Raw genomic sequence first — 14,813 nt, forward strand, 5'->3', positions numbered from 1 at the left:
GTAGCCATTATGGTGCTGTGGAGTTCGTGTTTGACAGACACCCAGACCATATACTCTTATGGCTACCCTGCACTTACAATGTCTAAGGTTTGGCTTAGACAGTGTAGGGGCACAGTGCTCATGCACTGGTGCCCTCACCTATGGTATAGTGCACCCTGCCTTAGGGCTGTAAGGCCTGCTAGAGAGGTGACTTATCTATACTTGCATAGGCAGTGAGAGGCTGGCATGGCACCCTGAGGGGAGTGCCATGTCGACTTACTCATTTTGTTCTCACCAGCACACACAAGCTGGCAAGCAGTGTGTCTGTGCTGAGTGGGGGTCTCCAGGGTGGCATAAGACATGCTGCAGCCCTTAGAGACCTTCCCTGGCATCAGGGCCCTTGGTACCAGAGGTACCAGTTACAAGGGACTTACCTGGGTGGCAGGGTGTGCCAATTGTGGATACAAAAGTACAGGTTAGGGAAAGAACACTGGTGCTGGGGCCTGGTTAGCAGGCCTCAGCACACTTTCAATTCAAAACATAGCATCAGCAAAGGCAAAAAGTCAGGGGGTAACCATGCCAAGGAGGCATTTCCTTACAATACATCAACAAGTTCACAAGAGGAAACTCTACCCCCAAGCCTTACTATTGTACTTCCACCATTGGGGGTTTCCACATATTGACCTGTTCCTCAGCACAGAAAATGCAAAACGCCAAAACTTCTCATACAGACTCCCACACCCACCATCCAATGGACAATGCACTATGGATGAACTGGTCAGGGATGTTTGCCTACACTTTTCTGTCTCTCCCACTTTTCCCATTCGTGGTTCACATGCTTCAGCAAACATCCCTTACTCTCAACTTAGTAGCCCCAACATGGGCCAGGCAGCCCTGGTTCTCCACCCTCCTTGAGCTGTCCCTGGTACTTCACAAGTAGCTGTCCACCCGGCTGGATTATCTCTCACTGGATCAGGGCATGCACAGGCACCCCAACCCCACGGCTCAAACTTGTAATCTGGCTCCTGGAGTCCTTGATTTTGGGTACCTCAATCTACTTTCAGAATGTTTGGCTGTCCTTGAGGAGCTGTGTAGACGCACAGTCAGAGCCTGCTACACGGCCTAATGGAAGAGGTTTGTGTGCTACAATTTTCTTATACTTATTGCCCCCTTCAAGTGGCAATCTACAACACTGTCTATCTGCTCCAGTTTCAGAAATCAGGCCTGGCATACACATACATTAGGCTTCTCTTGGGTGCTATTGCTGCACCTTACCTTCAACAACAAACCTCCCTTTTCAGAGTCCCTGTCATCAAAGCACTCAAACTTTTGTGATCTCCCTTTGAGCCACTTCACTCATGTTCATTCTGTCTTGGAAGGTAGCTTTCCTAGCAGCTAGCAGATCCCTCAGATGTGTCGGTGAGCTACAAGCTCTTACCCTAGAAAAACCTTTCTTCCAAGTCCATGCATGCAGGGTAGTCATCAAGACAAAGTTATTCCTAAGATGGTCTCAAGCTTCCATCTGAATCAAACCATAGAACTACCTCTTTCCTTCCCACAGCTAGAGTCTGTAGTAGGACAAGCTCTTCATTCACGGAATCAAAAGAGCATGCATGTATTACATTGATAGAACTTATAATTTCCGAAAGACACAACGATTGTTTCCTTTCTAAATCTAGTCAGTGTATACAGACCTGTTAAGCCAAATCCAAAAGACCTTTGCCTGTCCTTCCCAGACCGCATTCAGTACATAAACAAAGGACTTCTATGACTTTCCTATATAATATCACTGTAGTTTATGCAATGCAGCTACCTGGTCACCTCACACAACACACACCCACCCACCCCTCTGGGTGGATGTTTTAGCTCGTACACACAAACCCACCCACCCCCCAACATACCTACCTACCTACCTAAATTTTGGGTGGATGTTTTGGCTCGTCAACAAGCTAGGGTTGGCTAGGCTGACTCACATACACTTTTTCAGCTTTTTGCACCATCCTAGGGCTAGCCAGCACATACAGGAGAACCGCTTTAAAGCTGTGCACAGCATGTCATACATCTGCAGCTGCACATGCCCCAAAAATGTTATCATGTAGCTATCTGTTGCATGTAGTGCTGTAGATTCCTATGCATCCACCCTCCTCCCCGGATGCCCTTGAATGTCACAGTGTCCTTGCCAACTATTACATTTCTTATCCTTTCCCATGGTCATTGTTCCTGTATCCTTATGCTCCATCTTTGTCCTCTCCTTCTGGGTAAGGTGAGAAAAAACAATCTAACAATGGAGCTGATCCCATGCACACTACCAGTCAATGTACCTTGTGACTCAAAAGACTTCTTCGGAGAAGAACAATTTGTACATGTCCAAGCCCAACATTAGATGGCAGGAGTATGCACAGCATGTGAATCTACAGCACTTCTTGCCACGAACAGGTGCTTACACAGTAAGTAACATTTTTCTTTCTGGTGGATGCTCCATCTAGCAGCAGATTCCTCACTGATATCCCACCTCCCCATTCTTTATCATATTAAAAAGGCCCAAGTTTAGTAGTTGCTAAAAAAAACAGGTCCACATCTACCAATAGTCTAGCAAATCCCAACCTTATGATAGAATATATAACTCATTTAGACACACAAAAGGTAATGGGAGGAATGCTTGCAATAACTCTAATCGCTGGCAGTGTCCCAGTGTATCATTCCAATTTATTATTTTGCACTCTGTGCCACCTCCTAATCTGCTGGCTTTCTTAAAAGAGCTAAAATCTCAACTATTTAAAATGTCTCTTGCAGTCTAAGGCTGCAGTGTACAAGTGCTGATGATAAAATAATTAGCCTATCAAACTTCATCCACCTTTGGCTCATTTATCTGCATCCCTTTTCCTTTAAGCCTAATTTTAAATCTGTGAATACATAGTTTTTTAAAAAAATTTTTTTTTTTTTTTTTACTTAGAATTGTGTTCTATTTTATGATTTACCCTGTATCACGTTTATCAGTCTTCCTTTTCTGCAGGGGTTACTCTTTATTTAGGTTGCTTAAGCATTTCAGTTATTGAAATACATACCTCTGTCCTGGAGAATTTTAGAACATGTTATGTTTTCTTGATACTTTTTTTTGACTCTATGTTATGGTTGCGGTCATATGCAGGGCCTAAACAATGCAGTGGCGTTGGACTTTGACTACAGGGAGCAGATGATATATTGGACTGATGTCACCACTCAGGGCAGCATGATCCGCCGGATGCATATCAATGGCAGCAATGTGCAGGTAAGGAGTGCCTGTAGGGAAATTTCCACCCTAGCTCCTGACTCATACAACGGTTTCCTGCACCTCTCTGTGTCTAGTAATGGAACGCTTTTAGATTTGCAGAGTGTCTAGCTGTGTAGATTGATATTTCACAGTTACCTAATATAATGTAGCATTGTAATAGTTTTCAGAGTACAGCCTGGAGGTTAGTAAAACATTCGGAGCCCTGTACTGGCACAGTAGATTTCTTCTTAGGTGGGTGTTTTCAGGGTTTGTGTGCTTTTAGTTTGAGCCATGCTCTCTGCCTATAAGGCCATTTACCTTTTTATTAGTTTGTCTGACACACCACATGCTGTGCCTGTTTCTGCTTGTTTCTGCTGGATAGGTTAAGGGTGTAGTTGCTGGCTAAAGTGTGGCTAAGCCTGGGGTGCTTGGCTCTGTAACTGCTTCAGTCTATTGTCACCTGGCTGTTTGGTTGCCTAGTTACTGCCTGCAGTTCCTATCACAGTCCTGTCTGAGCCTGTTGTTCCATTGCTTCTTTTGGGTGAGTCCATATTTACTTGATTTCTGGCTGGTTTGAAGCTGTGGGTGCCTGCTTTCTGAACAGATCATTCTAAGCTTTTTGTTGCTTGATGACAAACTTTGCTGGTTCTGTATTGATTCCTGGCTGACTGGGTGTATAGTCGTCTAGCTCATAAACTATAGTAGCTTGATGCTTTTTGACTGGAGTTCCTTTTTTTTTTAATTCTTCCATAGGTTCTGCACCGAACTGGCTTGAGTAACCCTGATGGACTGGCTGTCGATTGGGTTGGTGGGAACCTGTATTGGTGCGACAAGGGGCGGGACACCATTGAAGTGTCTAAGCTCAACGGAGCCTATCGTTCAGTGCTTGTGAGCACTGGTCTAAGGGAGCCTCGGGCGCTAGTGGTTGATGTGCAAAATGGGTAAGATGTGTTAAGAATGTAGATGAAAAGATGTGCACTAGTCAGCCAGACTGTTGTTGCCTGCTTCAGTTAAATTAAACATAGCCGTGCTGGAAATGTCAGCTGCTTGATTTGGGCAGAAAATATGAGTAAGCCGCAACCACTGGGTAATGCTCTAAATGCACATAACATCTCTGGTATGTATGCTATAGGAAGCTGGCTCTTTATAAAGTGGATCAAAAAGAGGTACACTGTGTAAAGACTCCAAGCAACCCCCAGGAGAATTACAGTCACAAATTATATCACAAATGCTCTATTTTATGGTAGTGTGGGCGAGCAATTAGGTATTTCAGAGAGTGGTGCTAAGCATGTATCGCACACACAAAGGCCGTAAGTGAGACACACACTCAATAAAGAAATTAAACACCAATTTATACAAATGATACACACTTTTATACAATTTTTTGTACCCAAATAATTTGAGTGGGTACTTTTTTGAGTTATGCCTTTTTTCAGTTTTCAAAAGTTGACACTGTGCAATTTTTGGAGCGGTAATGTTATCCTGGGGGGGTGAGGAGGGTGGGGGGAGGGGGGCATATACTGCATATGGGTACTTAGCAGTGACTTACAGGGCCCATCTTCTGGAGTTAAGGTAAGTATGGGGCAAGGTCCAAAACAGCACGAACAGGTCACTTGGGAAGGCACTGAGGTGTCCGGATGCAGAGGTGCTTTTCAGCCTCTGGTGCCCTAATGTTGTGCTGTTGAGAAATGAACAGGCACTGCATACCGGTACTTACAGGACAGTTTATCTGCGCTTGAGGTGAGCATGGGGCACGGTCCAAAGCCACAGTAACATTCACTTCAGGGGTGAGGGAGGTGGTTAGGAGGCTATGGAGTGTCCTGATGTAATGGTGTGTTACGGCATCAGGTGGCTAGTCCAGGAGAACCCACAGGGGGGCTCAACACTTGAGATCCTCGGGCACATAAGGACACCGGTGGCCACTTCTCCTCAGGCTGTGGGTCTCAGGTGCAGGGTTGTAGGAAAGTACCCTCTTTCTTGGCATGATTACCCCCATTTGTCTACTGTTGTCAGTGTGTTTGACTGTGTCCATTGGGATCCTGCTAACCAGGGCCCCAGTGGTTATGCTCTCTCCCTTAAAACTTAACTGTACCTTTTTCTCCCCACATTTGGCATACTGGAGCCCCCATGTAATTCCCTAGTATGTAGTACACAGGTACCCAGGACATTCGGGTACCAGGGGATCCCCATGGCCTGCAGCATGTATTGTGCCACCCATGGGGAGCCCGTGCATAATGTTGTGCAGGCCTGCCATTGCAGCCTACCTGAAAGGGTGCATGCACTCTTTTTCACCATAGCTCACTGCACCAGGTCACTATAAGTGACCCCTATGGCAGGCCCTTCTAGCCCAGAGGGAAGGGTGCAAGCTACATAATGGTTACTCTGAACCTAAGCATGTTTGGTATCAAACATGTTGGAATCCTATCCCAATACTGTTGCCAGTATTGGAAGTATGATTCCATGCACTCTGGGGCTCATTAGAGGACCCCCAGCATTGCTCCTACCAATCTTCCAGGGTTTTCTGGGCAGCCCAAGTTGCTGCCACTGCTCAGACAGGTTTCTGCCCTGCTGCTGCTTGGACACCTCAATCCCAGGAAGGCAGAACAAAGGATTTCCTTTGGAAGAGAGGGTAATACCCTCTATTGTGGAAATAGGTGTTACATGACTTGGGAGGGGTAGCCTCCCCAGGGCACTGTTATGCTTTGAAGGGCCCATTTGGTGCCCTCCCTGCATAAACCAGTCCACACTGGTTCAGGGTCCCCCAGTCCCTGCTCTGGTGCAAAACTGGACAATGCAAAGGGGAGTGACCTCTCCCCTCTCCATCACCACCCCAGGGGTGGTGCCCAGAGCTCCTCCAGAGGGTCTCTGGGTTCTGCCATTCTGAATCCAAGTTTGGCAGGGAACTCTGGGAGCATCTGAGTGACCAGGACAGGCAGGTGACTTTGGAGCGCCCTCCTTAAAGGTGGTCACCTGGCTAGGTGACCAATCCCCCTTTCAGGGCTATTTAGGGTCTCTCTCTCTTGGGTGGGTCCTCAGATTCGATGTGCAAGACTCCAGCAGGACTTCTCTGCAACGTTTACTTTGACTTCTGGCCATTCGACCTGTAACTGGACTTCACAGTAACCGACAATCTGCAGCTACAGCGACAACTCTGCTCTGCAACATTGTTTCTATGGCTCCTTCCAGCAACATTTCTCTGGCTTTGCATCCTCTGAGGGCGGCAAGTCTTCAGTCAGCACCAAGAAGCAAGAAGGAATCATCTCCCTTGGAGTGAAGGAGTCACTGCCTCGCAACCGCAGGCACATACTGCAACAACAACAAGCTGCATGGATCTCCTCTCATCCTGAGCTGCGTGGGTCCTGCATCACGGGTGGTAGTCCGGAGTAGTCCTCTTGGTCCTCTGACCGCTGTCCAACTTTGTTGGAGGTAAGCCCTTGCCTTCCCACGCAGGACAGTACCCCCTTGCACCGCATCTCTTCCAGCGTCCAAGACTTGTTTGCATCGCCTCCAAGGGATCTTCAGGCAACGTGTAGCTCCAGCCCCCAGCACTCCTTCCTGTGACGCACACCCCTCTGCGTGGTTCTCTGGTGGCATGGGATCCCTTTCCATAGTGCTGTGTGGCCTCCTTCTGCAACTTCTGTGTCCCCGTCCTGTGGCACTCCTGTGGGTGCTGCTTCTGCCGTTGAGGGCCCTCTCTGGCTCCCCCTCCTGGATTGAGTCCTCTTGGTCCTTGCAGGTGCCCGGCAGCTCCACTTTTCCACTAAATGCAAATTTGCCTATGCCAAGGCTTGTTGGCAGAATTCCTGCACCAACTCTCGTCTGCAATCTTCATTCCAGCGTGGGACATCATTTGCTTCCCTCTGGAGCTCTTCTCCGGCTCCAGGGCTGCAGTGCAGACCTGATCTTCATCACCGTAAGTGATGCAAGTACAGCTCACTGGGTTGTAGCTCTTACTCCTCCTGGACTCCACTGTGACTTGGGACTTGATCCCGTCCCTCCACAGGTCTTGCTCTCCAGGAATCCACTGCTGGTTTCTTGCATTCTTGTCTGGGTGTCCTCTTTTCTCTTTTCCTTTCTTTTGGGTGGTTTGGATAAGTTCCAGTGATTTACACTTGCTTTTCTGGTTGCTGGGGGGTACCGTGTTACTTACCTCTGTGGTTTTCTAGTACTCCCAGCTTCCCTCTACACATTCCACTTACCTAGGTGTGGGGGGGGGGGTTGGGAGGGGGGGGGTCCTGTGTTCGTATTCCATTTTTTTTAGTATATGGTTTGTACTCCCCCTAGGGTCACTATTGTCTAACTGCATTTGCACTGTTTTCTAACCTTTTCTTTACCTATTGCTCTTTACTAGTGTATATAATTAGTGTATTATTTACCCCCATTGGAGGGTTGCCCTGCCCAAAGTTCTCAAGAAAATCAGGAACAACCAGGCCCAAGTCATCCTTGCGGCTCAGGACTGGACACGGGGAATATGGTATCCTGAGCTGTTGAGCATGGCTGTCAGTCGGGAGGATCTTCTGTCCCACAGGAAATCCTTTGTTTTGCCTTTCCCTGCTTGAACTGGTCAAGCAGAAGGAGGCCTGAAACCTGTCTGAGGGTCTGGAGCAGTGTGGGCTGCCCGCAAACCCTGGAAGACTGGCAAGAGCCATACTGGGGGGTCCTCTCAGGAGTTCCCAGAGTGCATGGAATCATACAACCAATACAGGCAACAGTATTGTGGTATGATTCCACATGTTTGATATTAAACATGCCCAGGTTCAGAGTTACATTATTTAGCTGGACACAGGTGACCTGCGTCCTGTACACATGTAAAATGGACTCCCGCACTTACGAAGTCCTGTGTATTGGAACTGTGGTTCGTAGGGGCACCTTTGCTCATACGGAGGTGGCCTCCCACACAAGCACCTACACCCTACCCTCTGGGCTAGGAGGACCTACCATAGGGGTGACTTAGTGGACTTGGTGCAGTGACCAGCGTTTAAAGGGTGCGTGCACCTTTTCATGCAAGCTGCAATGTTAGGCCTGCAGATATAGTTTGCATGGGCTCCCATGGGTGACATAATACATTCTGGGGCCCATGGGGGGACCCCTGGTGTACAAATGCTCTGGGTCCCTAGGTACCATATACTAGGTGACGCTCCACCGCCTGACAAAGAGAGCAGAAAGTTTGATGCAGCGGGCAAACGAGTGGCAGCACAAGCAGCCAATCAATGGCGTATTGCTAATTCGCAAGCCCTACTTGCTCGCTACAACAGGGCACACTTGGACGAGATGCAACACATCATACAGCACTTGCCCAAAGTACACCAGAAACGTGCCCAACAGGTTGTGGAAGAAGGACAGGCCATATCCAACAACCAGATAAGGTCCGCACTAGACTCGGCAGACACGGCAGCACGAACGGTCAACACGGCGGTAACCATTCGCAGGCATGCATGGTTAAGAAGCTCTGGATTCAAGCCAGAGATCCAACAAGCAGTCTTGAACATGCCATTTAACCAAGAACAATTGTTTGGGCCGGAAGTGGACACAGCAATTGAAAAGTTAAATAAAGACACGGACACGGCCAAAGCCATGGGCGCGCGCTCTACTCCCCACAAGTCAGAGGCACCTTTAGGAAACCACAATTCAGAGGAGGTTTTCGACAGCAAACATCAGAGCCTTCCACCTCTCAAACCAGACCCACCTATCAGGCAAAATATCCATTGGGAGGGTTTCGTGGTTCCTATAGAGGACATTTCCCAAGAGGAAGGGGAAAGTTCCAGGCAACCAAACCAAGCCAGACCAAACAGTGACTTCACTGTCACAAAACCCCAACACTTATCACCAGTGGGGGGGAGGCTAACCGCATATTATCAAAACTGGATACATATTACCACAGACGCATGGGTCCTATCAATTATCCAACATGGTTATTGCATAGAATTCACAAATTTCCCGCCAGATGTGCCACCAAGAGCACACAATATGTCCAAACAACACTTAGACCTACTACAAATAGAAGTCCAAGCACTATTACAAAAACAAGCAATAGAGCTAGTACCCAATTATCAGAAAGGAACAGGCGTCTACTCACTATATTTCCTAATTCCAAAAAAGGACAAAACGTTAAGACCTATCTTAGATCTCAGAACACTGAATCTCTTCATCAAATCAGACCACTTCCACATGGTAACACTTCAAGACGTGGTTCCCTTACTAAAAAAGGAGGACTACATGTCAACATTGGATCTCAAGGATGCGCATTTCCACATACCCATCCATCCACAGAAAATACTTAAGGTTTGTAATAAAAGGCGTACACTATCAATTCAAAGTGCTACCGTTCGGGATAACAACGGCCGCAAGAGTATTCACAAAATGCCTAGCAGTAGTAGCCGCTCACATAAGGAGACAGCACATGCACTTATTCCCATATTTGGACGACTGGCTAATAAAAACCAGCACTCAACAACAATGTCTTCTTCACACGCAATACGTCATAGAAACTCTACACAAACTAGGGTTCTCTATAAATTACCAGAAATCAAATCTGCAACCATCCCAAATACAACAATACTTGGGAGCAACACTCAACACACAAAGAGCAATTGCCACTTCAAGTCCACAAAGGGTCCAAGCGTTCCAAAATGTAACATCAAGCATACAGTCAAACCAACACTACCCAGTAAGGTTTGTAATGAAACTTCTAGGCATGATGTCTTCATGCATAGCCATTGTCCCAAATGCAAGGTTACACATGAGGCCCTTACAACAGTGTCTAGCAAGACAATGGACACAAGCACAGGGTCAAATTCAAGATCTGGTGTTGATAGACCGCCAAACACACTTCTCGCATCAATGGTGGAACCCTATAAATTTAAACAAAGGGTGGCTGTAAGGAAATGCCTCCTTGGCATGGTTACCCCCTGACATTTTGCCTTTGCTGATGCTAAGTTTTGATTTGAAAGTGTGCTAAGGCCTGCTAACCAGGCCCCAGCACCAGTGTTCTTTCCCTAACCTGTACTTTTGTTTCCACAATTGGCACACACTGGCATCCAGGTAAGTCCCTTGTAACTGGTACCCCTGGTACCAAGGGCCCTGATGCCAGGGAAGGTCTCTAAGGGCTGCAGCATGTCTTATGCCACCCTGGGGACCCCTCACTCAGCACAGACACACTGCTTGCCAGCTTGTGTGTGCTAGTGGGGATAAAAAGACTAAGTCGACATGGCACTCCCCTCAGGGTGCCATGCCAACCTCACACTGCCTATGAAGTATAGATAAGTCACCCCTCTAGCAGACCTTACAGCCCTAAGGCAGGGTGCACTATACCAAAGGTGAGGGCATAAGTGCATGAGCACTATGCCCCTACGGTGTCTAAGCAAAACCTTAGACATTGTAAGTGCAGGGTAGCCATAAGAGTATATGGTCTGGGAGTCTGTCATGCATGAACTCCACAGCACCATAATGGCTACACTGAAAACTGTGAAGTTTGATATCAAACTTCTCAGCACAATAAATGCACACTGATGCCATTGTACATTTTATTGTAACATACACCCCAGAGGGCACCTTAGAGGTGCCCCCTGAAACCTTAACCAACTACCCGTGTAGGCTGACTGGTTTTAGCAGCCTGCCACACACCAGACATGTTGCTGGCTACATGGGGAGAGTGCCTTTGTCACTCTGTGGCTAGTAACAAAGCCTGTACTGGGTGGAGGTGCTTCTCACCTCCCCCTGCAGGAACTGTAACACCTGGCGGTGAGCCTCAAAGGCTCACCCCTTTTGTTACGGCACCCCAGGGCACTCCAGCTAGTGGAGTTGCCTGCCCTCTCCGGCCACGACCCCACTTTTGGCAGCAAGGCCGGAGGAGATAATGAGAAAAACAAGGAGTCGTCACTGGCCAGTCAGGACAGCCCCTAAGGTGTCCTGAGCTGAGGTGACTCTGACTTTTAGAAATCCTCCATCTTGCAGATGGAGGATTCCCCCAATAGGGATAGGAATGTGCCCCCCTCCCCTCATGGAGGAGGCACAAAGAGGGTGTAGCCACCCTCAGGGCTAGTAGCCATTGGCTACTAACCCCCCAGACCTAAACACACCCCTAAATGCAGTATTTAGGGGCTCCCCAGAACCTAGTAACTCAGATTCCTGCAACCTAAGAAGAAGAGGACTGCTAAGCTGAAAAACCCTGCAGAGAAGACGGAGACACCAACTGCTTTGGCCCCAGCTCTACCGGCCTGTCTCCCACTTCTAATGACCCTGCTCCAGCGACGCTTTCCACAGGGACCAGCGACCTCTGAAGCCTCAGAGGACTGCCCTGCATCTAGAAGGACCAAGAACTCCCGAGGGCAGCGGCTCTGTTCACCAAAGACTGCAACTTTGAAACAACACGCGTTTCCCACCGGAAGCGTGAGACTTGGCACTCTGCACCCGACGCCGCCGGCTCGACTTGTGGAGAACAATCACTTCAGGGAGGACTCCCCGGTGAGTGCGAGACCGTGAGTAGCCAGAGTTGACCCCCCTGAGCCCCCACAGCGACGCCTGCAGAGGGAATCCAGAGGCTCCCCCTGACCACGACTGCCTGCGTCAAAGACCCGACACCTGGTAAAGGCACTGTATCCGCAGCCCCCAGGAACTGTTGAAAATTGCACTGTCTAGTTTTAAAATAGCAATATGTCATTTATGTGACAACTGTATATGCTATTTTGCTAATTCAATGTTCCTAAAGTACCTACCTGAAATACCTTTCATTTGAAGTATTACATGTAAATCTTGAACCTGTGGTTCTTAAAATAAACTAAGAAAATATATTTTTCTATACAAAAACCTATTGGCCTGGAATTGTCTCTGAGTGTGTGTTCCTCATTTATTGCCTGTATGTGTACAACAAATGCTTAACACTACTCCTTTGATAAGCCTTCTGCTCGACCACACTACCACAAAATAGAGCATTAGAATTCTCTTTTTGCCACTATCTTACCTCTAAGGGGAACCCTTGGACTCTGTGCATACTATTCCTTACTTTGAAATAGTGCATACAGAGCCAACTTCCTACACCCAGTCATTAAAGCATTTATGGAGGGACTAAAAAGAATCATACCCCCAAGAACACCACCAGTACCTTTGTGGAACCTTAATATTGTATTAACACGACTCATGGGCACACCATTCGAACCCATGCATTCTTGTGAAATGCAATATCTGACTTGGAAAGTAGCCTTTCTAATAGCTATCACATCACTTAGAAGAGTAAGTGAAATACAAGCCTTTACCATACAAGAACCCTTTATACAAATACACAAACATAAAGTGGTTCTCCGTACAAATCCGAAATTCTTACCAAAAGTCATATCACCGTTCCACTTAAACCAATCTGTGGAACTCCCAGTGTTTTTTCCACAACCAGACTCTGTAGCTGAAAGAGCATTACATACATTAGACATAAAAAGAGCTCTAATGTACTACATTGATAGAACCAAACAGTTTCGCAAGACAAAACAATTGTTTGTAGCTTACCAAAAACCTCATACAGGAAATCCAATATCCAAACAAGGCATTGCCAGATGGATAGTTAAATGTATTCAAACCTGTTATGTTAAAGCTAAGAGAGAACTGCGTATTACACCGAAGGCACACTCCACTAGATAGAAAGGAGCCACAATGGCCTTTCTAGGAAATATACCAATGACAGAAATCTGTAAGGCAGCCACATGGTCTACGCCTCATACATTCACTAAACATTACTGCGTGGATGTGTTAACAACACAACAAGCCACAGTAGGACAAGCAGTACTAAGAACATTATTTCAAACAACTTCAACTCCTACAGGCTAAACCACCGCTTTTGGGGAAATAACTGCTTATTAGTCTATGCACAGCATGTGTATCTGCAGCTACACATGCCATCGAACGGAAAATGTCACTTACCCAGTGTACATCTGTTCGTGGCATGAGATGCTGCAGATTCACATGCGCCCTCCCACCTCCTCGGGAGCCTGTAGCCGTTATAAGTTGATTAAAATTAAACTTGTACATTTGTAAATATAATACTTTTAGTCACATTATGTACATACATACTTACTCCATTGCATGGGCACTATTACTATATACACAACTCCTACCTCACCCTCTGCGGGGAAAACAATCTAAGATAGAGTCGACGCCCATGCGCAATGGAGCCGAAATGGGAGGAGTCCCTCGATCTTGTGACTCGAAAAGACTTCTTCGAAGAAAAACAACTTGTAACACTCCGAGCCCAACACTAGATGGCGGGATATGCACAGCATGTGAATCTGCTGCGTCTCATGCCACGAACAGATGTACACTGGGTAAGTGACATTTTCCATATATATATATATATATATATATATATATATATATATATATATATATATATATATATATATATATATATATATATATATATATATATATATATATATATATATGCAGAGGGTAAGGTAGGAGTGATAGAGTATAAAGAAAAGATATCCATGCAAATGGAATATATATATATATTTGCATGGATATCTTTTCTTTATACTCTATCACTCCTACCTTACCCTCTGCGGGAAAACAATCTAACATGGAGTCGATGCCCATGCGCAATGGAGCCGAAGAGGAGGAGTCACTCGATCCCGTGACTCGAAAAGACTTCTTATAAGAAAAACAACTTGTAACATTCCGAGCCCAACACTAGATGGCAGAATATGCATAGCATGTGAATCTGCAGCGGAACATGCCACGAACAGATGTACACTGGGTAAGTTTGGTAAGAACCAGTGAAAAACAGTGAGGGCCCTAGGGAAGGGTCAAACCATATACTAAAATAGTAGAATGCGAAGTGAGGTCCCCCACCCAAGGGTATGGAGTAGTTAGAGGGAAGCTGGAAGAACTCTGGACTCCCTAGAGGTGAGTACCTAAGTGACCACCAGTGACCAGGAGAGCAGAGATAAGTGGAAAAATAGGAAAGGGACCGGGAGATTACAGGTCCAGTGTACAGCCTCCCAATGTAGTCATTAAAAATCTAGAAGTACACTGTTCCTATTGAGAGTAATCATTTAGAGTGAACGAAATATCTACAGGAGCAAGAACCCTCATGCATCACATTGGATGACTGGCTTCATCATTGGGAAAGCTCCTCGTTAGGCTGGTACTGCAATGCCTAACGGGCTCCCCCCGAGGGGGTGCTCTTAACCGGGGTGCTCAGGTAGTAGAACATCCAAAGCATTTATTTAGAGCGGGTGCCCAATTAGAAGTACCCAAGTGTAAGTGGAGTGAATAGAAAAATTAAAATTGGTTCATCATCAACAGATATCACTCATAATTTAATCAGTTTTATGTGATGAAGACCAAGATTAAAAACAAGTCAGAGAGTAACGAGTGATAAATGATGGTCACCTACTCTCAAAAAAGAGTATAACACACTATATGGTATCTCTCTATAGCAGGTCTACATGTTTCGCGTCCAAATGGTCCAGCCGGATCCTATGACGCTTCTTCAGGACCAAAGAGAAAATCTACTCCAAGATTTCAAGTCAAATACTCATCAATATTTAAAGATAAGTAGTCACTTACTTAGTTCTGCTCGTACAATAAAGTCGCC

The 14,813-nt window shown here is 46.5% G+C and overlaps 1 protein-coding gene across 2 annotated transcripts in view; it reads left to right on the forward strand.

The window, feature by feature from the left end:
* LRP1 (LDL receptor related protein 1) overlaps positions 1 to 14,813 on the forward strand; it is a 1,410,884-nt gene that overhangs the window by 897,842 nt on the left and 498,229 nt on the right. For both annotated transcript variants that reach the window (XM_069230782.1, XM_069230783.1), the window contains exons 58-59: positions 3,128 to 3,247; positions 3,983 to 4,170. In XM_069230782.1, coding sequence (XP_069086883.1) covers positions 3,128 to 3,247; positions 3,983 to 4,170 — 308 coding nt within the window. The remainder of the gene's footprint in view (positions 1 to 3,127; positions 3,248 to 3,982; positions 4,171 to 14,813) is intronic.

This window comes from Pleurodeles waltl, chromosome 4_2, assembly GCF_031143425.1.
Source record: "Pleurodeles waltl isolate 20211129_DDA chromosome 4_2, aPleWal1.hap1.20221129, whole genome shotgun sequence".
Classification (NCBI taxonomy): domain Eukaryota; kingdom Metazoa; phylum Chordata; class Amphibia; order Caudata; family Salamandridae; genus Pleurodeles; species Pleurodeles waltl.